At 46.8% G+C, this 25,437-nt stretch overlaps 1 protein-coding gene across 1 annotated transcript in view; it reads left to right on the top strand.

Annotated features, from left to right (window-relative positions):
* pigl (phosphatidylinositol glycan anchor biosynthesis, class L) overlaps nt 1-25,437 on the top strand; it is a 47,772-nt gene that overhangs the window by 3,802 nt on the left and 18,533 nt on the right. Inside the window, exons 2-4 of the mRNA XM_078422026.1 lie at nt 1,855-1,954; nt 18,379-18,469; nt 21,373-21,440. Coding sequence (XP_078278152.1) covers nt 1,855-1,954; nt 18,379-18,469; nt 21,373-21,440 — 259 coding nt within the window. The remainder of the gene's footprint in view (nt 1-1,854; nt 1,955-18,378; nt 18,470-21,372; nt 21,441-25,437) is intronic.

Raw genomic sequence — 25,437 nt, 5'->3', positions numbered from 1 at the left:
ACAGAGAAGGTTCACCAGATTGATTCCTGGGATGGCAGGACTTTCATATGAAGAAAGACTGGATAGACTCGGCTTGTAGTCGCTGGAATTTAGAAGATTGAGGGGGGATCTTATAGAAACTTACAAAATTCTTAAGGGGTTGGACAGGCTAGATGCAGGAAGATTGTTCCCGATGTTGGGGAAGTCCAGAACAAGGGGTCACAGTTTAAGGATAAGGGGGAAGTCTTTTAGGACCGAGATGAGAAAGTTTTTTTTCACACAGAGTAGTGAATCTGTGGAATTCTCTGCCACAGGAGGCCAGTTCATTGGCTATATTTAAGAGGGAGTTAGATGTGGCCCTTGTGGCTAAAAGGATCAGAGGGTATGGAGAGAAGGCAGGTACAGGACACTGAGTTGGATGATCAGCCATGATCATATTGAATGGCGATGCAGGCTCGAAGGGCCGAATGGCCTACTCCTGCACCTATTTTCTATGTTTCTATGGAGACCCGAGGAAATGTTCAACTTGTGTTGCTGTGAGAAAGGGTTAATTAGCAATCTTGTTGTGCAAGACAGCTGACAAGGTGTGATCGTAAGATGGTAGAATTCTTCATTTGCATGGAGAGCATTGCAGTCGATTTTGAGACTATGGTCTTGAAAATAATGAAGGAAACCATAATGAAAAATGTTGGCTCAGATAGATTGGGGAATGTTATTTATGCAGTTGGCGGTAGATTGGCAATGGCTCACACATAAGGAGAGGAGGGACGAATAATAATAACAACTTTGTCCCACCCCCGACATCAGTCTGAAGAAGGGTCTCGACCCGAAACGTCACCCATTCCTTCTCTCCCGAGATGCTGCCTGACCTGCTGAGTTACTCCAGCATTTTGTGAATAAATCGATTTGTACCAGCATCTGCAGTTATTTTCTTATAATAATAACAACTGTTCATTCCTGTATCTACCACAAAAATAACACAGGAAGGTGAGGTCAACAGTGGCTAACAAGAGGAAAAGAGATAATGTGAATCAACTTGCAGGGACTATGTAAACTAAAACCGTATGTAAACCTTTCCATAGATAGGTGAAGTGAAAATGATCAGCGCAAATGATGGCGCAATGGTAGAGTTGCTGCCTTCCAGCCCCAGAGACCCGGGTTTGATCCTGACTACGGGCGCCGTCTGTTCGGAGTTTGTACGTTCTCCCTGTGACCGTGTGGGTGTTCTCTGGGAGCTCTGGCTTCCTCCCCCACTCCATAAATGACAGGTTTGTAGGCTAATTGGCTTGGTAAAATTATAAATTATCCCTGGTGTGTGAAGGATAGTGTTAGTGTGCGGGGATCGCTGGTCGGCATGGACTCGGTGGGCTGAAGTGCGTATTTCCACGCTGTATCTCTAAACTAAACTAAAGTAAAAAGAAATAATTCTCTCCTGCAGTCATAAATAAGAAATGGTGGGTTGCTTCCAACACTCCTTAGACTCTACATTAGTTCCAACGGATAGGAAAGGTTTCGAGGGATATGGGCCGGATGCGGGCAAATAGGACTTAGTTGGGGCATTTTAGTTGGCATGGATGAGTTGGGTTGTGGGGCCCTGTTTCTGTGCTGTATGACACTACAACTCTATGACTCAGGATTGGAGGGTGGTAACTGTTATGTCACTATTTGGGAAAAGGGAGTAAAGAGAAAGGTGGGTTTTAAGTTATGTCCTGAAGTTAGGTCGTAGATCATGGATCAGACATAATCTCACTGCATGGTGAAAAGAAGCTTGATGTACTTACCTTTTTTATTTTCCAGCACTGTTGACAGGAAAATCACTTTTGATTACTAGCACTGGAATTACTGTTATGATCTGCTCATATCTCATATTTTCAGGGAACTTCTACAATCAAGGAGAGGTTCGTAAGAAGGAACTACTGCAGAGCTGTGCTGTCCTTGGGATCCCTTCTTCCTATGTAACCATTTTGGATCACAGGTATATATTTGCTGCAACACCTGCACTCTGCATCTATTCATTCGCTTAGAACTTCATCAACAAAGTGGGATTTTTTGTGTCTCTGCTAATGTGATTTTTGAGTTTTAGAGATACACCGTGGAAACAGGCCCTTCAGCCCACCAAGTCTATGCCGACCACTGATTACCTGTACATTAGTTCTATCCTACACACTAGGATTTTACAGAAGCCAATTAACCTACAAACCTGCACGTCTTTGGGATGTAGGTGGAAATCGGGACACCCGGAGAAAACCCACATGGAGAACGTGCAAACTCCACACACACAGCACCCATAGTCAGGATTGAACCCGGGTCTCTGGCAATGTAAGGCAGCAATTCTACCACTGTGCTGCTGTGCCGAGATGCTCTAGGTGAATTTCATTTTTAAAAGTGCTGATATCAATTTTTTAATGTTACTTTTATTTTATGTTTTCTCTAAACCAGTTCTCCTAAAATTTGAGTCTTTAGACCTAGTGTCAGCAGCCTGTTCACTCATGAAAGACATTATGTACGTGCCTGATGAGGGTGCAGACTGTGGTGTTTCAGCTATGATGCGAGACTAGGTAGACTAGGGTTTTCTTTGTACAGGAAAGGCTGCGGGGGAACCTGATTGATGTATACAAAATTACAAGAGGCATAGCCAAAGCATGTTCGAATGTCCGGCTGAGCTTCCTACTCCAAGGAGTGGAATATCTCACGGTGAAGGGTCATCCCTACTACCTGCCACAGGAATTCACTTTGGTTATCCTGACCACAGCCTACATCCCACCCCAGGCTGATGCAAAGCTTGTACTTGAGGAACTACACACTGTAACCAACAGCCTTGAAACAAAGTACCCCAAGGCCTTTTTCATAATAGCCAGAAACTTCATCAGGCAACCTCAAGAGCATGCTACCAAAATAGTATCAGATTCGTTTAAAGGGCTTATGGAAACTAGAGTCCCACAGTATGAAAGGGAATTGGGAATGGACCCTGCTGCATGAAAGAATTGGGGAATCGGGACCCTGTGTGAAAGGGAATGGGTGGGGTGGGGAATGGGCCCCACAGTGTGAATGAGCATGTGGGAGTGGGCCCCACTGTGTGAATGGGCCCCACTGTGTGAATGAGCATGTGGGAGTGGGCCCCACTGTGTGAATGAGCATGTGGGAGTGGGCCCCACTGTGTGAATGGGCCCCACAGTGTGAATGGGCATGTGGGAGTGGGCCCCACAGTGTGAATGGGCCCCACTGTGTGAATGAGCATGTGGGAGTGGGCCCCACAGTGTGAATGGGCCCCACAGTGTGAATGGGCCCCACTGTGTGAATGGGCCCCACTGTGTGAATGGGCCCCACAGTGTGAATGGGCCCCACTGTGTGAATGGGCCCCACAGTGTGAATGGGCCCCACAGTGTGAATGAGCATGTGGGAGTGGGCCCCACAGTGTGAATGAGCATGTGGGAGTGGGCCCCACAGTGTGAATGGGCCCCACAGTGTGAATGAGCATGTGGGAGTGTGCCCCACTGTGTGAATGGGCATGTGGGAATGGGCCTCGTAGTGTTAATGGGCAGGTGGGAATGGGCCTCGTAGTGTTAATGGGCAGGTGGGAATGGGCCGCACAGTGTGAATGGGAATGGGGCCCACAGTGTGAATGGGGCCCACAGTGTGAATGGGCATGTGGGAATGGTGCCCGTCTGTATTAAAGACAAGGTGGGAATTGCTATTTTTCAGATTAATGAAGCTGAAAATCATTTTGTAATTTAATTTTTTTTAATTCACTTTCTAATTGCTATTGGCAACGCCATTTGTGGTTCATTTCTCCTATGTCTCTATTTGTTGTCCTTGACAAGAGGGTGCTAGACCATATTTGTGAACCACATACATATACAACTCAGTGTTCAGTGGGTATTGAATTTGCAGACTTAGATCTTGTGACAGTGAAGAAACAGTGAAATAATTCCAAGGTATCACAAAATGCTGGAGTAACTCAGCAGGTCAGGCAGCATCTCTGGAGAGAAAGAATGGGTGACGTTTCAGGTCGAGACCCTTCTTGAGACTGATGTCAGGGGTCGGGACAAAGAAAGGATATAGGTGGAGAAAGGAAGAACTGGGAAGGGGAGGGGAAGAGAAGGACAGAGGAACTATCTAAAGTTAGAGAAGTCAATGTTCATACCACTGGGCTGCAAGCTGCCCAAGCAAAATATAAGGTGCTGTTCGTCCAATTTGCGGTGGGCCCCACTGTGACACTGGAGGAGGCCCATGACAGAAAGGTTAGACTGGGAGTGGGAGGGGGAGTTGAAGTGCTCAGCCACCGGGAGATCAGGTTGGTTAAGGCGGACTGAGCGAAGGTGTTGAGCGAAACGATCACCGAGCCTGCGTTTGGTCTCGCCGATGTAGAGAAGTTGACATCTGGAACAGCGGATACAATAGATGAGGTTGGAGGAGGTGCAGGTGAACCTCTACCTCACCTGGAAAGACTGTTTGGGTCCTTGGATGGGGTCGAGGGGGGAGGTAAAGGGACAGGTGTTGCAGCTCCTGCGGTTGCAGGGGAAAGTGCCCGGGGTTGGGGTGGTTTGGATAGGAAGGGACGAGTGGACCAGGAAGTTACAGAGGGAACGGTCTCTGCGGAACGCAGAAAGGGGCGGAGATGGGAAGATGTGGCCAATAGTGGGATCCTGTTGGAGGTGACGGAAATATTGGAGGATAATTTGTTGGATACGCTGCCTGATGGGGTGGAAGGTGAGGACAAGGGGGACTCTATCCTTGTTATGAATGGGGGGAGGGGGAGCAAGAGCGGAGCTGCGGGATATAGAGGAGGCCCTAGTGAGAGCTTCATCTATAATGGAAGAGGGGAAGCCACATTTCCTAAAGAATGAGGACATCTCTGATGCCCTAGCGTGAAACACCTCATCCTGGGTGCAGATGCGGCGTAGACGGAGGAATTGGGAGTAGGGGATAGACTAGTCTACTTTTTGCTGGGGACAGGGTGGGCAGAAGTGTAGTCCAGATAGCTGTGGGAGTCAGTGGGTTTGTAGTAGATATTGGTCACTAGTCTGTCTCCTGTGATGGAGATGGTGAGATCCAGAAACGGTAGGGAGATGTCGGAGATAGTCCAAGTATAGTTAAGAGCAGGATGGAAATTAGTGGTGAAATGTATGAAGTCAGTGAGTTCTGCATGGGTACAAGAGGTAGCACCAGTGCAGTTGTCGATGTTGCGGAGGTAGAGTTCAGGGATGGGGCCATTGTATGTCTGGAACAGGGATTGTTTGACGTACCCAACAAAGAGGCAGGCATAGCTAGGGCCCATGCGAGTGCCCATAGCTACGCCTCTGGTTTGGAGGAAGTGGGAGGAGTCAAAGGAGAAGTTATTGAGGGTAAGAACCAGCTCTGCTAGGCGGAGGAGAGTGTTAGTAGATGGGGATTGGCTGGTTCTATGGTCGAGGAAGAAACGGAGGGCTTCGAGACCATCCTTGTGGGGGATGGAGGTGTAGAGTGACTGGACATCCATGGTGAAGATGAGGGAGTGGGGGCCTGGAAACCGGAAGTTATTGAGATGGAGAGCATGTGAGGTGTCTTGGACATAGGTGGGGTGGGATTGGACCAGGGGGGGATAGGATGGAGTCGAGGTAGGTGGAAATTAATTTGGTCGGACATGAACAGGCAGAAACAATGGGTCTGCCAGGACAGTTCTGTTTGTGGATTTTAGGAAGAAGGTAAAATCGGGCCGTGCGGGGCTGGGGAATGATAAGTTTGGAGGCATTAGAGGGCAGAGCGCCGGAAGTGGTGAGGTCAGTGTTAGTGATTAAGGTCTGGTGCTCGTCGGTGGGGTCATGGTCCAAGGAAAAGTAGGAAGAGGTGTCTGAGAGTTGTCGTCTGGCCTCAGTCCGGTAGAAGTCAGCCCGCCTGACTGCCACAGCACCTCCCTTGTCAGTGGGTTTGATGACTAAGGCCGGGTTGTTGCAGAGTGAGTGGAGGGCTGCACGTTCAGGAGGGGGGAGGTTAGAGTTAGTCAGGGGAGTGGAGAATTTGAGGCGGTTAATGTCACGCCGGCAGTTGGAGATGAAAAGTTCTAGTGAGGGTAGTTGGCCAACCGGCAGGGGTCCAAGAGGAGGGGGTCCGCTGGAGACGGGAGAAGGGGTCATCACTGGGGGGTGAGGACTCCTTCCCATGGAAAAAGGCTCGGAGGCGGAGGCGACGGAAGAAGAGCTCCACGTCATGGCGGACGCAGAACTCGTTGATGTGGGGGCGGAGGGGAACAAAGGTGAGGCCCCTGCTGTGGACAGACCGTTCGGTGTCTGAAAGGGGGAGGTCGGGGGATGGTTAACACCCGACAAGTTTGGAGGTTGTGGTCGGATGAAGGCAGGGGGTGGAGGCGATGTATGGTGGGGGGTGGTAGGTTAACAGAGCAGAGGGGGGCTTGAGGACCTATGTATGGATGGGGAGTAGCTAGGGCCGCCTGGCTAGAGGGGGAAGGAGGAGACCCAGTGGAACCCCTGCTGAGGTTCCCTGTAGGAGGGGATGGGCAGTAGGACCCAGCGGAGTCAGACCACGCGCTGTGTGACTCTTCCCCGTGGGGACTGTGGGCCCAGCGCTGTCTGTGAGCCGGGTACAGCGACGGCTGCGGGCTGCTGCTGGGCGGTGGAGCGGCGAGGGTCGACACAGTCGCTGGTGGAGGCCCGCGGGGAACTGGAGCCCGGGTCAGCGGGGGAAGTGTCAGTCGGCCTGGTCAGCGGATGGCCGGGAAGGAAGCGAGGGTCGGCGGCGGCGGTTGTGGAAGTCGGCGGCAGTGGCCCCGGGGAGGCGGCGGCGGTGGTCGGCGGCAGCGGCGGTTGTACCCTCAGATAGGCTTGAAGTCGGCAGTAGCGGCGGTGGTGGCCTCGGGGAGGTGGTGGACGTCAACACCAGCTACGTAGGTGGTCTGGGCCTGGGATCGGCCAGGGAGGCGGTGAGTCTGGTTGCTGCTCCTCGTGGCAGCAATGGCGTGGTGTGCGGGCAGGCGGCGCGGACCAGCGGTGGAGCCCCGGGCCTGCGGGCGGTCGAGTCGCTGTCGAGGAGTGTCGGTGGAGGGTGCGGTCTGGAGGCGAGCAAGTTTCCAATTCTTAGTGGAGTCCATGTAGGCGAGGAAGCGTTTGTTGAGGGTGTGGATCCGGCATTGGATAAAGTATAGTTGGGGCCCATTGCAGGTGTGGGTTAGTGAGGCCCGGAGCTGTGGGAGAGTCAGAGCGAGGGCCTGCTGGTGCCGGCACATTGCAGCCAGTGTACAACGCAGGGCACAGAAGGAGAATTGTTGGGAAAAGCGGCAGATAGATAGATAAAATAGATAGACTTAGAAATAATTTCAAGTCGGGTCAGAAGGAAACCTGCAGGTGGCAATGTTCGCTTTGTCTTGGTGGTGGAGGCTTAGCATTTGGAAGGTGCTATTGGAGTAGTGTTAGCAAAATAAGTGGAATGTATTTTTGTGCACTGGTGTGGAGAGAAAGAATGTTTGGTCTAGTGGATGGGCTGATAATCACCTGGGGAATTGTAGCCTGAATGATGTTGGGTTCATAGAAACTACTCGTTCTATGTTCCATCGCACAAATAACAAGGGCCTTACAGATACGCAAGGCTTTGGAGTGTCAGTAGATGAGTCACATGTTGTGGAATACATGCCTCTGTCCTTTGCTTGTAACCAGCAAAGAATTAAATTTTTCCGAAGATTGGCTTCTGCAATTAAGATTTCAGGGACAATTTGCATTTAAACTATAAAATTATGAGAGGCATAGATGGGACAGGCAGTTTGAAGCTGTTTCCCAGGCTGGAAATATCAAATGCTGGAGGGCGTGGCTTTAAGGTGAGAGGAGCAAAGTTTAAAGGAGATGTGCGGGGAGGGTGGTGAGTACCTGGAACATGCTACCGGATGTGGTGGTTGAGACATATACGTTAGTGGCTGTGAAGAGTCTATGGAGGGATATAATTTATGTACAGGCAGACAAGAGTTGGTCTTGGCATCATTTTGGGCACAGGCATTGAGTCGAAGGGCCTAGTCCAGTGCTGTATTGCTTTATGTTCTATTACGCACTCAGCAGATTTCTTTACCAGGCAAGTGATAGGTGGATACACACCTGTATCCACCCAGCACTTGTGTAGGAAAAAAAAGCTGCAGATGCTGGTTTCAATTGAAGGTAGACACGAAATGCTGGAGTAACTCAGCAGGTCAGGCAGCATATCGGGAGAGAAGGAATGGGTGACGTTTTGGGTCGAGGCCCTTCTTCAGACTGATGTCAGGGGAGGGGGCGGTCCTGCCCCGAAACGTCACCCATTCCTTCTCTCCCAAGATGCTGCCTGACCCGCTGAGTTACTCCAGCATTTTGTGTCTACCTTCTACCCAGCACTTGCCAGGCTATGTCCTGACCCTCCTCTCTTCCAGCTTTCTTTCCACCCTCACCACACTCGAACTGAAGACAGGATCCCGGCCTGGAACAACACCCAGACCACCCAACATTAGATTTTACAAATTCAGAATGTTGACCAAAATTCAGAATTTTACAACAAAATTCATAATATGGTGCGTAATGCAACTTTTCAGCAAAAAAAGTATGCACGCCAAATGCGCGTACGCATTGCGCTACATTCATGTGTGAAAAACTACTATTATTTCCAACAGTCTGTAGTTCTTGGACTACATGTACAATGTCAAGCCTATCATGAGTATATTCTACTATTATAGAAAGGTTATTGAACAGAAATACTTTTTACAATGTAAGAGTTTCATTAAAAATGCACATACCTAATTTAATTGAAGACATACTTGCTCCAGTGGTCTTCATCAGCAAATCACAACAATCCATGTCCCCCCCACCCCCAACTCCACCCATCCCCCTCTACCCCCACTACTCCCCTCCACCCTTTCCCCCCGACTCCTGCCCTTCCCCCGACTCCCGCCCCCCCACTCCCGCCTTCCCGCCTACTCCCTCCTTCCCTTTCCCCACCACTCCCGCCCTCCCCTCCCCACCTTCCCCCCCACCTCCACTGCCCCTCCCCCCACCCCCACTCCCCCTTCCCATCCTCCCCCTTCCCATCCTCCCCCACTCCCCTCCCATCCCCACTACCCCCTCCCTTCCTCCACCCCCACTCCCCCCTCCCCTGCCCCCGCACCCCATCCCCTCTCAACATCAACGGGCCTCGCGCTACGCAGCGAGTCGTGCCCGGTGGCGAGGCGAGTCGTGCCCGGTAGCGAGGCGAGTCGTGCCCGGCGGCGAGGGGTGGCTGGCGGCGAGGGGAGGCCGGCGACGTGGCCAACGGCGAGGCGAATGGAGGGCGGTGGGAAGGGTGGCCGGCGGTGAGGGGAGGGGTGGCCGGCAGCGGGGGGAGGCAAGTCGGGGCCAGCGGCGGGGCGGGGCGAGAGGCATGGTGAGAGGTGAGGCGTGTGTTTTGCGGAAAAATATGAGGTGAAATCGGAATCGTGGAAATGAAATAAGAAAGTGGAAACTTTCTGCCAAATTCGGAAGCGTTGGGAGGTCTGAACACCTATCCATGTTCTCCAGAAACGCTGCCGGACCCCCTGAGTTACTCTAGCACTTTGTGTCTAGATCTGTTTAAAATGTTTTCAAATGCTTCATTCCTTCCGGTGCAGTCATTTACAGAGTCCTGCCTACTGTGTGGATGGGGATGTGCTCAGACTGGCTTCTCTGCTAGTGAGCTGTTTAATTGCCCAGCACTAGGTCGGCACTTTTTTTTCCAATAAAAGCTTGATCCTGCACACATTTGTATTCATTGAGGTAGCCAGACCTTCAAGCTTCTATGCGGTTGGAGACTGTACTTAACACAATGCAGTAGCAATTCCCTGAAACCGCTTTGCAGTCACAATGCAGGAAATTGAACTGTGAAGGGCAGTACTAAGCAGATACAAAATGCTTCAATAAATTCATGAGAAAAATAGCCTGATTCATTTTATCTATGACAGCTTTGTTGTAAAAACCCTAAACCAATCCCACCACCAACACTACCAGCAGCCTCAATGGTTCTTTAATTTCACATTTAGCAAAGTACAGTGAATTTATTTTTTTGCATACAGTTCAGTTAAATTATTGCCATACATAAATATGATCTCAGATTAAGTATAGAATGTATAGAAACAGCCCACTGAGACCATATGCAAGAGTCACCAGGTTTTGCCACCATTTTGCAGTCCCAGCTGCAGATGGTCATAAAGGCCCATCGCAGCCGTCGCCTCCGTCCAGATCATCCCGCGAACCGTCCCTCTCCTCGCCCGGCCATCTTCAGCCTTTGTGCCCCTGGGGGCATCACCCGCAGCTGACCTTGAGGGTGCGGAAGGCAAGATCCTGGTTCTTCATACCATGTGTTAATCCAAACTATTCTCACTGACTTCTCATCCTCTTGTTCAATCCCCTTTTTCGATCCAATGCTAATCCCACTGTCCTGCTTTCTGCACGTCCTGCATCAATATCAAACTAACCCCATTGCCCTATTCTCTCAGCCCTGTATTAATTTTTCGTTTGGTTTAGAGATACTGCATGGAAACTGGCTCTTCATCCCACCAAGTCCATGCTGACCAGTGATCCCCACGCACTAACTATCCTACACACACTTGGGACAATTTACAATTTTACCAAATTCAATTAACCTACAAACTTGTGGACCTACAAATCTTTGGAGCATGGGAGGAAACCGAAGCACCCAGAGAAAACTCATGCAGGTCTTGGGGAGAACGTACAAAGACCATACAGACAGCACTCGTAGCCCGGATCAAACCTGGGTCTCTGGCGCTGTGAAGCAGCAACTCTACCGCTGTGCGCCTCAAACCAACTGTGCAAAACCAAATCTCATTCCCATACTGAACTAGTGGCGTGGATCCCTCCCATCTACTGCTCCAGTTAAGGATGGAGGCAGCTTGTGGAATTGGGTTATGGTGATTGCAGAATGCGGGAGAACTTGGTCATGTATGCCTGCCTGAGTCTTTGAGAAACAGAGCAAGCAGAATCCAAGACAACACTGGACTTGCACATACAGTAATCCAGTGCAAGTAACCAACAGTAAAATAACCACCAAAAACAAGAGGATATTGGTTTAAGGTAAGGGGGCAACGATTTAATTGGAACCCATGGGGCAACATTTGGGTATCTTCTAGTCCAGTATATCGCCCATGGCTAAAGAGGGTACAAAAATCGCTATCAAGGCCCTGCAATCTTCTATGTGTAGGAAGGAACTTCAGATGCTGGTTTAAATCGAAGGTAGACAAAATGCTGGAGTAACTCAGCGGGACTGGCAGCATCTCTGGAGAGAAGGAATGGGTGACGTTTCAGGTCGAGACTCTTCTTCTGACTGATCTGATCTTCAGTCTGAAGAAGAGTCGACCCGAAATGTCACCCATTCCTTCTCTCCAGAGATGCTGCCTGTCCTGCTGAGTTACTCCAGCATTTTGTATCTACCCCCGCAATCTTCTCCCTTGCTTGCTTGGTCTTAGCCCCCAAATTTCTTGATTAAGTACTTTCTTACTTTCTTTATATTTTTTAAGGGTCTAGTTCTTCCTGAACCTTATTTTTTTTTTCTTTCAGTCTAAAGTTACAATCTTTCTTGTCATCCAAAGTCACCAAATTTTGTCAACCTTATCTTTCATCCTCGCGTCCTGAACACCAGTCAACTGGCCTTTAAAATACTCCCAAATGTCAGATGTGGATTCACTCTCAAAAAGCCACACCCCAAAAGTTGCCCATTGGGTTCCTATTAAATCTTTCCCCCCTTACCTTAAACCTATGCCCTCTTGTTCTTGATTCCCTAATCCCTTGAAAAAAACTGTGCACTCACCCCATCTATGCCCCTTATGATGTTATAACCTCTTTAAGATCACCCCAACACTCCAAATATGCACTGGGAACGGAACAATTACATCCATACTTTATAGGCCCATTAATGCAGTAAAACAAAAAAATCAAGAATATAAATTATCTGTAATACTAGGTAATCACATCCATTCAGAGTAAACTGAAGTGCGTAGCCAGGGACTGATTAGGAGGAGATAATGTGGTTTTTGTGCAGGGGAAAGCGTGTTTCTCAAATCTGAGCTTTTTTGAGGAGGTAACTAGGAAAATTGATGAAGACAGGGTTGCAGAATGGGTTAACGTGCACTTTAGCAAGGCCTTTGACCAAGTCCTGCATCATATTCTCTTACAGAAGGTTTGGGAGACAATGTGTGTTTGGAAATGGGATCTAAAATTGATGCTGATCGGAGGAAAAGGGTTGTGATTGAGGGCTGTTTCTGTGACTGGAAGTCTGTAACCAATCGTCCATTATTTCCAGGAGGCTAAAGAATTTTTCCCTGAATGCAAACAAAATACTTGGTTAATTTGCCTGTTTTTTCATTATTTTCCAATATAATTCCTTGTATCTCAAACTGTAACGCGCCCACATTATCTTTACTTAATCTTTTCCGGGTTGTATATTTGTAGATGCTCCTACAATCTGTTTTCACATTTCTTGCCAAATCTACTTTCACGGTCTGCTTTAACTTCCTATCAATGACTTGGTTCTCTGCTGAATTCCAAAATGGACCAAATTCTTAGGCTTGTTCCTTTTTCTGGCAATGTTATCAGCCTTTTCCTTTCATCTATAACTTTCCTATTTCTACTATCTTTAACTTTTCTAAAAAGCTCTGGGTGTAATACTTTTTCTGTTTGAAATTTTTTGCCTTATAAAGGTATATATAAATATATATAAATATATGTAACTTTGATTTTATACACTTATTCTTTAGCCATTACAATTTTACTGTTATGACTTTTATGTTTGCCAAGCACACCTTCATAGTTAGTATTCTTAAGGTTTAAGACTCTGCTCTCAGATTCAATTAAATCTTTTTCAATCTTGATTCTGCATTCCATATTATGATTACTCTTCTGTGAAGTTTAGTTTAGAGATACAGCGCGGAAACAGGCCCTTTGGCCCACCGAGCCCGTACCGACCCCGCACCGACCAGCGATCCCCGCACACTAACTCAACCCTACACACACTGTCTTTGGCGTGTGGGAGAAAACCGATGATCTCGGGGAAACCCCACGCGGTCACGGGGAGAACGAACAAACTCCGTACAGACAACAGGCGTAGACGGGATCCAACCTGGGTCTCTGGCGTGGTAAGGCAGCAACTCTCTTGCTGCGCCACTGTGCTGCCCTTTATCTCCAAGGTCATCAATTATCTTTCTCATTGCAGAATACAAATTAAAATGTTCCTTTATTGATTTTATAGCACACTGATTTAGAAAATTAAGGTAAGCATTCAAAGATCACATTGTGTGTAACAGCACCTCAAGGTCACCTTGTTAGTAGCATGCTCCACAAGGTTCCCAGGTGTCAGTCTCATTGTGTTATCTGGCCCTCATTAAGCTGCTCTAGCTGATAAACACTTATGCAGTTGAAGGTTACTTATTCACGATTATTTAAAATAACAAGCTTCAAAGAATTTAATTGTGAATGTGATTTTAACCAGTACATTTATAAAATGAAAAGAAAGTCACTCGCTTGCCCACCAAAGTCGACTCTGCTTCTGTAGAAACAAGGAATTGCAGATGCTGGTTTACAAAAGAAGACAGAATGCTGGAGTCACTGAGCGGGTCAGGCAGCATCTCTGGAGAACATGGATAGGTGACGTTTTGAGTCAGGACCCTTCTTCAGGCTGATGGTGGGGATGGGGACAGAAAGCTGGAAGAGAGGGGTAGGACAAAGCTTGGCAGGTTATAGGCCGACACAGGTGAGAGGGGTTATTTGATAGGCAGATGGTTGGACAAAGGCCAGAGATGAAAAGACAGAAGGTGTGAGAGACACACCTTATGAACATGTAAAAGTGTTCTTCTTTAACTGTGCTCATGGTTACCTTTTTAATCACCCTTTCTGCAGCGTTGTCAGTCTCTGGCCATTACTTTGTTAGAACCACAACATGACACGGGGTCAGAAGTTGTTTTGTATGTTCCAACTACTTGTGAAAATACTCATGACATTGAACTGTTATTACATTGATTTTCAGAAAGCCTTTGATAAGGTGCCACATGGGAGGCTGCTAAGGAAGATGAGAGCCCATGGAATCAAAGGGCAGATACTAACATGGATAGCAGGTTGGCTGGATGGCAGAAGGCAAAGAGTGGCAATAAAGGGGACTTTTTCTGGTTTGGCTGCCAGTGACAAGTGGAGTTCCACAGAGCTCTGTGCTGGGGCTGCTGTTCTTCACGTTGTATATTAATGATTTGGAGATTGAAGGCTTTGTGGCCAACTTTGTGGATGATATGAAAATAGATGGAGGGGCAGGTAGTGTAGAGAAAGCAGGGACTCTGCAGAAAGACTTGGACAGGTTGGGAGAGTGGGCAGTGGTGGCAGATGGAATATAATGTAGCAAAGTGTGGAGTCATGCATTTTAGTGGTAGGAATGAAGGTGTAGATTATTTTCTAAATGGGGAGAGAATCCAGAAATCTGAGTTGCATAGGGACTTGGGAGTGCTGGTGCAGGATTCCCAAAAAGTTAATCTGCAAGTCGAATCAGTAGTAAAGAAAGCAAATGCTAGCATTTATTTCGAGAGGGCTTGTATACAAAAACAGGGATGTAATGCTGAGGCTCTATAAGGCACTGGTCAGGCCGCATTTAGAATATTATGAGCAATTCTGGGCACCATATCTGAGGATGTGCTGGCTCTGGAGAGGATCCAGAGGAGGTTTACAAGAATGATTCCAGGAATGAGTGGGTTAACTTATGATGAGCATTTGTCGACACTGGGTCTGTACTAGCTGGAGTTTTGAAGAACGAGGGGGGAACTAATTGAAACAGGCAGAATAGTGGATAGAGTGGATGTGGAGAAGATGTTTCTACTAGTGGGAGAGTCTAGGACTAGAGGTCATGGCCTCAGAATTAAAGGACATTCTTTTAGGAAGGAATTTCTTTAGTCAGAAGGTGGTGAATCTGTGGAATTCTTTCCCATAGAAGGTTGTGGAGGCTGTCAGTGGTTATATTTCAGGTAGAGATAGATAGATTCTTGATTAGTATGAGAGGTTATGGGGAGAAGGCAGGAGAATGTGGTTAGGAGGAAGAGATAGATCAGCCATGATTGGAGATGCTGGAGTCAATTATAAAAGACGAAATTGCGGAGCATTTGGATAGCAGTAACAGGATCGTTCCGAGTCAGCATGGATTTACGAAGGGGAAATCATGCTTGACTAATCTACTGGAATTTTTTGAGGATGTAACTAGGAAAATTGACAGGGGAAGAGCCGGTGGATGTGGTGTACCTCGACTTTCAGAAAGCCTTCGACAAGGTCCCACATAGGAGATTGGTGGGCAAAATTAGAGCACATGGTATTGGAGGTAGGGTACTGACATGGATAGAAAGTTGGTTGACAGACAGAAAGCAAAGAGTGGGGATAAATGGGTCCCTTTCAGAATGGCAGGCAGTGACTAGTGGGGTACCGCAAGGCTCGGTGTTGGGACCGCAGCTATTTACAATATACATCAATGACTTGGATGAAGGGATTAAAAGTACCATTAGCAAATTTGCAGATGATACAAAGCTGGGTGGCAGTGTGAACTGTGAGGAAGATGCTATGAGGTTGCAGGGTGACTTGGACAGGTTGTGTGAGTGGGCGGATGCTTGGCAGATGCAGTTTAATGTGGATAAGTGTGAGGTTATCCACTTTGGTGGTAAGAATAGGAAGGCAGATTATTATCTGAATGGTGTCAAGTTAGGAAAAGGGGACGTACAATGTGATCTGGGTGTCCTAGTGCATCAGTCACTGAAAGGAAGCATGCAGGTACAGCAGGCAGTGAAGAAAGCCAATGGAATGTTGGCCTTCATAACAAGAGGAGTTGAGTATAGGAGCAAAGAGGTCCTTCTGCAGTTGTACAGGGCCCTAGTGAGACCGCACCTGGAGTACTGTGTGCAGTTTTGGTCTCCAAATTTGAAGAAGGATATTCTTGCTATTGAGGGTGTGCAGCGTAGGTTTACTAGGTTAATTCCCGGAATGGCGGGACTGTCATATGTTGAAAGACTGGAGCGACTAGGCTTGTATACACTGGAATTTAGAAGGATGAGAGGGGATCTTATCGAAACGTATAAGATTATTAAGGGGTTGGACACGTTAGAGACGGGAAACATGTTCCCAATGTTGGGGGAGTCCAGAACCAGGGGCCACAGTTTAAGAATAAGGGGTAGGCCATTTAGAACAGAGATGAGGAAAAACTTTTTCAGTCAGAGAGTTGTGAATCTGTGGAATTCTCTGCCTCAGAGGGCAGTGGAGGCCAATTCTCTGAATACATTCAAGAGAGAGCTAGATAGAGCTCTTAAGGATAGCGGAGTCAGGGGATATGGGGAGAAAGCAGGAACGGGGTACTGATTGAGAATGATCAGCCATGATCACATTGAATGGCGGTGCTGGCTCGAAGGGCCGAATGGCCTACTCCTGCACCTTTGTCTATTGTCTATAGTAGACTTGATGGACCGAATGACCTAATTCTACTCCTATCTCTTATGATCTTATGAACAGAAAAACAAAATACCCTACTGCACAGTATATTGGCACCCTGCTCTGAACATATATTCAAATGGCCGACCAGTCCACCAGATCGACATTAATTGATATGGGTCTGGAAAGTGAGCAGAGGTAAAAGATTAACCACAATATTATTGAATGGTAGAGAAGGCACAAGGAGTGAAATAGCTTATTGCTTGCTGCATGTTCCTTGTATTATTGACACACATCTTCACCTGCATTGATAAAGGTACAGGCAATGGACTTTGCCCAGGATGAGCATGTTGACAATCTACTGAGCATGTTGACAATAAACTGGGCATGTTGACAATCTACTGTGCTACAGAGCAACCAGGCCCAAACAGAGCACACGTTGGCTTCTTCCATATTTGTAATGGTGGTGAATAAAAAGCCAAATATCAGTTGGTATCGCATCCATCTCACTCAAAGTAGAGTAAACTTAGATCAGACATTGATTTCCAAGAGCCTTGTTGAGAAGATGAGAAATAAAGTCAGTGCCAGGAACAACACAAACCAGAAGCTCTCAAACTCAATGGACATTACACCCATCCATGCCCAGAACCCCTCTACTCACCCTATTATACTCATCTGAACGGGGTTCTTGCCAGGAACAGAATTCAGAAAAATGCCAATGAAACCTACAAAATGCTTAATTGGATGGACGAGATTGTTATAGGATTAATCCTGACATTTCCCATACAAGAGGTCACAGTCTCAAAGTAAAGAGTTGGCCATTTCAGACTGAGATGAAAATACATTTCTTCTAGTGGGTGTGAATCTGGATTCTCTACCATAGATGGTTGTGAGGGGCTCAGTTGCTGGATATATTCAAAATACAGGTGATACATTTTTGAATATTGTTGGAACTGAGGAAGATAGGGGTAGTATGAAAAAGTGGTGTAGAGGTAAAAGATCTGCCTTGATTTGAATGAATGGTAGTATGGGTGTAAAAAGCTGAATAGATTACTTCTGGATCTATTAAAACAATACAGCACAGGGATTTTGTTGTGTTCTTATCACATTGACTTAGCTTTTTGTCATTTGCTGTTATATTTCTGCATCTGTTCTCAAGATGAAGCCATGAATTCCAGGATAGTTGAAATGTCTTTCTTTTGAGGGGCATGTGGTGTCCGTTCTTCTATTTGATGGAGCCCTCTCTTCCGTGTCCTCCATTTCCCAGACTTTTTCTCTCAACAACTCCCAGACCAGAACAGTAGTAGAGTTCCCCTAGTCCCTGCCTTTCATCCAACTAGCCCTGCAGCCCGCACATCATCCTTTGCCATTTCTGCAAGCAGCAATGGGATCCCATCACAAGCCACATCTTCCCCATTCTGCTTGAACACTTCCTCCATGACTTATTGGATCGCCCACCCCTCCATGATCCTTGACACTTTCCCTTCCAACCACAGGGGGTGACAGACATGTTCCACACCCGCTCCCTCACCAAATCCAGGGAGCAAAACAGCCCCCTCCAGGTGAGGGGAAGATTCACGTGCACCTCCTTCAGCCTCGCCTACTGCATTCAGTGTTCCCAGTGTGGGCTCCTCTGTCAGACCAAGAGGTAACATGGCGATTGGTTTTGCAGAGCATTGGGGCTCTGTCTGCAATGTGCATCCCAAGTTTCCTGTGGATTTCATTTTGATTCCCCTTTCCATTCCACAATCCTGTCTGTCCTCAACAGTCTCCATGACTGGGTTAAGGCCATATGGGGGTTAATAGGTTGGGCTATTTCAGAAGCACTGTTTATTGCAGGAATACACTGAGAACAACCTGGCGTGCAGTCAAACCAGTTGCCACATGATAAAGCAGTAGAAGCATCATCATGGCGTTGTTGGGACAACCAGGATTCGAAGATTTCCTTTTCTGTTCACATCTGAGTTTATTAAAATGTTATGTTTTGTAGAGATCTTCCAGACCATCCTCGAGTACGATGGGACCCAGAGCTTATTGCTCTGCTTATCCTTGAGTACATAACGATGCATCATATCAACCTGGTGAGTCCAAGTACTGCCTTGCTTTCTGATCTCACTTTGGTTTTTGTTGATCATTTCCACCTCAGGACAAATGCTCTACCATGTAAATGATTTTTGACCTTTGTCTTTGGGTAGGTTATTTTTAACTCCCTTTGACAGCAATTATTTTATGTTGCACATTTCATCGATCCAGTCGCAAATTATCTTTATTTCCAGGAAGTGTATTTCTCTCCACCTTCAATGTAAAGCAACCCCAATGATGTTTAGTTTAGTTTAGAGATACAGTGCAGAAATAGGCCCTTCGGCCCATCAAGTCCGCCCCGGTCAGCAATCCCCGCACACCAGCACTATCCTACACACTGGGGCCAAATTTTACTGAAGCCAATTACCCAACAAACCTGTGTGTTTTTGGAGTGTGGGAGGAAACTGGAGCACCCGGAGAAAACCCACGCGGTCACGGGGAGAAGGTACAAACTCCGTACAGACAGCACCCGTACTCGGGATCAAACCTGGGTCTCTGGTGTTGTAAGGCAGCAACTGCACCACTGTGCTGCCCCTTATTGCACTGCAACAGGCAGCTTTGATGATGGAGCTCCTCCCCATATAAAAGCAACACAATTGTCCTTTCAACAAGATATTTTCCATGCACTAAATTACCGGGGTCATAGGTATGCCTATTCAAGAAGGAAGGAAACTGAAAAATTATACACCACCTATCTTCACATCTGCAGATGGGAAATTATTTGATACTTGGATTGGCTTGGTAGTATGTGTCAGAGGGTGGTAGTGGAGGGCTGTTTTTACATGGGAGGTCTGTGACCAGTGGTGTGTCACACGGATCGGTGCTGTTATTTGTCATTTATTTTAACAAATTGTCAAGAATGTATTTGGCATGGTTCCGAAGTTTGCAGTAGAAAGTGAAGAAGGTAGTGATGAAGATTATAACAGGATATCTAGATCAACTGGGAAAGTGGGCCAAGGAATGCCTGACCGAATGAAGAAATTAAGAAGGGTGGCACAGTGGTGCAGCAGATAGAGCTGCTGCCTCACAGTGCCAGAGACCCAGCTGCATTTCTGACCTTGGGTGCTGTCTGTGTGGTGTTTACACGTTCTCCCTGTGACCGCGTGGGTTTCCTCCCACTTCCCAAAGACGTGCGAGTTTGTAGATTACTTGACCTCTGTAAATTGCTCCTTGTATGCAGGAGAGTGTAGGGAGCGGATGTGAAAGTGGGATACCATAGAATAGTGGGAATGGTGATTGATGGTCGGCGCAGACTCAGTGGGTGGAAGGGCCTGTTTCTCTAAACTAATCATATCTTCCCATCCCCACCCCTTTCCCCTTCTGCAGACAGTGCTCCCTCCGCATCTCCTTGGTTCACTCATCTCTTCTCACCCAAACCATCCTCTCCCCAGGTACTTTCCCAGCAATCATAGAGATATAACACCTGTGCTTGTACCTCCTCTCTCAAGTATGGGTGCCAACTATCTCACTCCCAAATACAGGACAAGGTCCCGCGCCCCACGTGACTTTACCCAGCCAGCAGCCACGTGCTCCCACTCCACCAATGGCGGCCACCCGGGCCAGGAGGTGGGTTGCTACGCAACTTCCGTTGGGCGGCGCCCGGGCCTCCAGACCTGGACTGTCTGGAGCTAAAATGTCAGAAACCTAGAATGTCGGGGCCCACAGTGTCGGGGCCCACGGTGTCGGGGCCCACAGCGTCAGTGACCCCCCCCCCCCCCGGGCCTAATTCGGGACAAACCAATTTAGCCCAAAATACGGGATGTCCCGGCTAATTCGGGACAGTTGGCAACCCTACTCTCAACTCCATCTGTGGGGTACTGTTCATTGGCAAAACAAAGCTTAGGCTCAGCGACCGTTTCGTTAAATACACGCTCGGTCCACCAAGGCCTACTGGATCTCCCAGTTGCCAACTACTTTAACTCCCATTCCCGTACTGACCTTGTGTGTAGGAAGGAACTGCTACGCTGGTTTAAACCGAAGATAGGCACCAATACCTGTAGTAACTCCGCGGGACAAGCAGCATCTCTGGAGAGAAGGAATGGTTGACGTTTCGGGTCTGGACCCTTCTGAGACGGGTCTCAACCCAAAACATCACCCATTCCTTATCTTCTGAGATGCTGCCTGTCCCGCTGAGTTACTCCAGCTTTTTGTGTCTATCTCCCATACTGACCTTTCTGTCCTGGGCCTCCTCCATTGTCAGAGTGAGGCCACATACAAACTGGAGGAACAGCAGCTCATATTTTGCTTGGATACCTAAAACCCAGGGGGATGAGCAATAAATTCTCCAATTTCAGGTAACTTTTACATATACCTCCCTCGCCTTCCTCTCCCTCCTCACCCACTCCCACGCCCCCCTCCCCTTTCTTGCTCTTCCACCCCCTTCCTCCATTAAACGTTGGTTAGCTAGTTCCACGGTTCACATGTTGTATCCATCTCAGAATACCATCCCCAGCCAACAATTGACCGATCAGAAAACCACCTTGTCTGTTGCCAGCCCTGGTTTGTCCTGTTTTATTATTCTTGCTTCCATTTCCCCCTCCTCCCTACTCCCACTACAATCAGTCTGATTAAGGGTCCTGACCCAAAATGTCACCTATCCATGTTCGTCTAAGATGTTGCCTGAACTGCTGAGTTACTCCAACATTTTGTGTGTATCTTTGGAATTTTCAGAGATCTCAATCTTAATCAATGTGGATAGAAAGGAACTGCAGATCCTGTTTTATACCAAAGATAGACAGACAGACAGACAGGCAGACAGACCTACCTCAGTGGGTAAGGCAGCATCTCTGGAGAGAAAGGATGGTGACGTTTTGCATTGCGACCCTTCTTCAGACAGAAGATGCTGCCCAGCACTTTGTGTCTATTTTCAGACTCATGTGTGTCATCCTTCATCCTCTTGCAGGTAATGACGTTTGATAAAAATGGAGTGAGTGGACATGCCAACCATGCTGCTGTTTACTATGCTCTCAGGTTAGTAATTCTTCCTTGGATGTTTCACTCCTCTCAGATCACGTATTTGATTCATAAATGTCCTTAAAACTCTTAACTGAGTTAATTAGAGAGAAATGACTGACAGTCAAATACATTTGAAAGAGAAAGGAACAATTCCAGTTATCACCAGTGTGACTGCAGCAATTAACAGCAAAGGGCATCAGCTGAGAAAGATAGAAAGTAGCAATAACTGTGTAGCCAATCAGTCCCGTCAATCTAGCAGGAAGAAGGCCAACAGGTCAGTGCCAGCATGTCAGACGGTAAAACTGCTCAACGCTATCATGTTTTATTATTCTGTCCAAGTATTACTTTAATTAGAGGCACAAGGAACTGCAGATGCTGGAATTTAGTTACTTTAATTAGTTGGAAAGTAAAGGGAATGTGCCACAATAGTTGAGAGAAACCACTCTGCATATTGCCCCTCCACCTGCTAAAAACAACCTGTAACTGTCAATTTCTGCCTTAATTCTGAAGCAAACAGCATTTTCCTTTGAATCCCTATGGCTTTTAGTGTCGTATTGAGAGTTATGAATCTTACAGGCAATGTGGCACAGAAGGCCATTCAGTCCATCCACTCTATGCAGATGTCTATGCTCCATTCAAGCCACTTACTACCCTTCCTTGCCTCAAGCTATCAGCGTAAGGACCCTGAAGAAGGGTCTCGACCCGAAACGTCACCTATTCCTTCTCTCCAGAGATGCTGCCTGTCCCGCTGAGTTACTCCAGCGTTTTGTGTCTACATTCAGCGAAAACAGTGACTCTCCTCTCCCTTGTATGCTTCACTGCCTCCACTTAATGGCATCTACACATTTGCTTCACCCATTCCCTTTCCACATTCTTGCCACTCTTAAAGATCAGGCTAAAGAAATTTGATAGTGATTTCAGTATTTCTTGGTTGCAATGTTCTATCATCAACATAATCGAGGTCCATTTTCACACCAGTCATTCACTCTCCCTACCTGTCCTGTCGGGCAGAAGATACAACAGCTTGAAAGCACATACCACCAGATTCAGGAATAGCTTCTTCACCACTGTTTATCAGACAACTGAATAATCCTCCCATAAAGTAAGGCTGTAGCCCCAATTTTCCAACCTACCTTATTGTGGAACTTGCACTTTTTAAAAATCTGCACTTTCTCTGTGACTAACACGTATAACGCTGTAACACTAAATTTTACACTCTGGTATTTTTCTCTGCACTATCTGTGTACCTATGTGTGGCTTGATTGTATTTGTGTATCGTATTTTTTATTTGACTGGATAGCATGCTGGACCTTGGTATATGTGTCAAAAATAAACAACACTGTACAATATATTCTTAGTCCTAGTTATGTTTTTACAAGTGGGAACAATTTCTCTACATACATTTCATCAAAACCTTTCTATTTTAATTGACTTCTTTAGGTAATCCGTCATTCTTTTTAAAGTGAATGTGTTCATCCTTTCCTGACAAGTATACCCTCTTCTATATAGCGTCATTTTCATAATATTTTTTCTGCATCCTCTCAATTGCTTACCCATTATGCATTATGGTTACCGGAACAGTATGCAATACTCCCAAGTGTGGTTTAACAAAGGTCTGAAACAGATTTAGTACGTATGAAATCAGATTTAGAAACAGCTTCCCACTTTTCAATTATATACTATAGAAATAAATCCACATGCTAGATTTTTGGTCTTTGTGCCCTGTGGTGAAACTTTCAGTGATGCAGTGCAAGATTCCTTCATTCCAACAGAGCCAATAAACTCCAAGAAATAAGGACTTCCCTATTCTCCTGAACAAAGTGGATTTCCTCACCTTTACTTATATTGAATTTTGTGCCAACTATCTGTCTATTCTACAAATTTTCAAACATCCTAGAACATAAACAAAAATTGGAGTGGAACAATTGCTTTTAGGAGAGAGCTAGAGAGCTCTTAAAGATAGCGGAGTCAGGGGGAGAAGGCAGGAACGGGGTACTGATTGTGAATGATCAGCCATGATCACATTGAATGGCGGTGCTGGCTCGAAGGGCCGAATGGTCTACTCCTGTCTATTGTCTATTACCCCTGCTCTGCCATTCAATGAGATGGTGCTGATACAGTCTTGGCCTCTATGCTACTCTTCCCAAACATCTTAACTCCATTGTATTCCTCTTGTAATCTGTTGCCATTTCCTCAGCATTCACTTGTCAATTGTGTTCTTGTAGAATGTAGAATAGTACAGCACGAGAATATGCTCTTCAGCCCACAATGTTTGTGCCCGAACATGATGCCAAGACCATCACTTATGTACCTGCACATAATCCAAATCCCTCCATTCCATGCACATCCATGTGTCTATCCAAAAGTCTCTTAAATGCCACTAATGTATTTGCCCTAACCACCACCCCCAGCAGCATATTCCAGGCACTTACCACTCTGTATAAAATAAATCATGTCCCGCACATCTTTAAAACCTTGCCCCTCTCACCTTAAAGCTATGCCCTCGAGTGTTCGATTTTTCCATCCTGCAAGAAAGATTCTGTCAATTTTTGATTCTAAAGTTTAAATTAATCATGTATATCATGGGCAACAGTGGAATATAGCTCATTCCAGATATTAGCTATTCTGTGTGAAACATTTACCCCTCAGATCCCCTTTTAAATCTCCTCTCTCTCACCTTAAACCTTTGCCCTCTAATTTTAAACACCTCTACCATTGAAAACAGACACTAACTATCCACCCTATCAATGCCTCTCATTATTTTGTATACTTCTATCTTGTCACCTCTCGGCCTCCTTTGCTCCAGGAAAAAACGATCCAGCCTGTTCAATTTATTCTTATAATTCAAGCCGTCCAATCCAGGCAACATTCTTATGGATCTTTTCCGTGTCCTCGCCAGCTTAATCACATCCTTCCAAAAGTGTGGTGACCAAACTTCACACTCCAAGTGCAGCCTAACTAGGTGTGCCAACTATCTCACTCCCAAATAAGAGACAAGGTTACGTCGCTGCCCCGCGCCCCACGTGACCTCACCCAGCCAGCGGCCGCGTGCTCCCTCTCCACCAATAGTGACCGCCTGGGCCGGGAGGCGGGTTGCAACGCAACCTCCATTAGGCGGCGCCCAGGCCTCTGGGCCTGCAGTGTCCGGGCCTGCAGTGTCCGGGCCTCCAGTGCCCCCCGGGCCAAATATGGGACAAGAGCGGTCCCATAACGGGACAAACTAATTTAGCCCAAACTACAGGATGTCCCGGCTAATACGGGATGTCCCGGTTAATATGGGACAGTTGGCAACCCTAAGCCTAACCAACATTTTATAACATGATGTCCTAATTCTTATACCTATTGCCTTGGCCAATGTAGTCAAGTGTGCCATAGGCCTTCCTGACCACCCTGTCTATCTGTGTCACCATTTTAAAGTCAGGTTTGTTGTGGTCTGGGCAAGTACGGTGAGGAGCAGGTACAATGAAAATCTTGCTTGCAGCGGTGTCACAGGCACATAGACAATGCACAAAAACATAAATTATGTTTCAGTTACACTTACTACAAGAAAGTGAAAAGGAAAAGATTGCAAAAAAACCCTAGATATTAAAGTAATAGTTTCACAATTAGAAAAAAAATCCATTGTAGTGCAAGAAGTGGGCCTTAATGTCCCTAGGATTAGGGTTGTGTAGGTCGTCTTATGAGGCCATGATATGTGTAGGAAGGAACTGCAGGTTTAAGCCGAAGATAGACACAAAATGCTGGAATAAGTGGTACAGGCAGCATCTCTGGAGAGAAGGAATGGGTGATGTTTCAGGTCGAGATCCTTCAGACAGATGTCAGGGGAGAGGAAGATACCCAGATAAGGAAGTGTAAGGTGTGATAATAGGACAAAGGGAATGGAGATCAAGGAAAATGTAGAATAGATTATTGTTAGCTGGGAGAAGATAACAACAAATCAAACAGAGATAATGTAATCGGAGACAGTAAAGCTGGTCAGAGAACTAGAAATGGAGAGGGATGGAGAGAGGGA

The sequence above is a fragment of the Rhinoraja longicauda genome, chromosome 26, assembly GCF_053455715.1.
Source record: "Rhinoraja longicauda isolate Sanriku21f chromosome 26, sRhiLon1.1, whole genome shotgun sequence".
NCBI classification, from domain to species: domain Eukaryota; kingdom Metazoa; phylum Chordata; class Chondrichthyes; order Rajiformes; family Arhynchobatidae; genus Rhinoraja; species Rhinoraja longicauda.
Note: the sequence above shows the minus strand (reverse complement) of the source record. Positions and strands in the feature narration are given on the sequence as shown.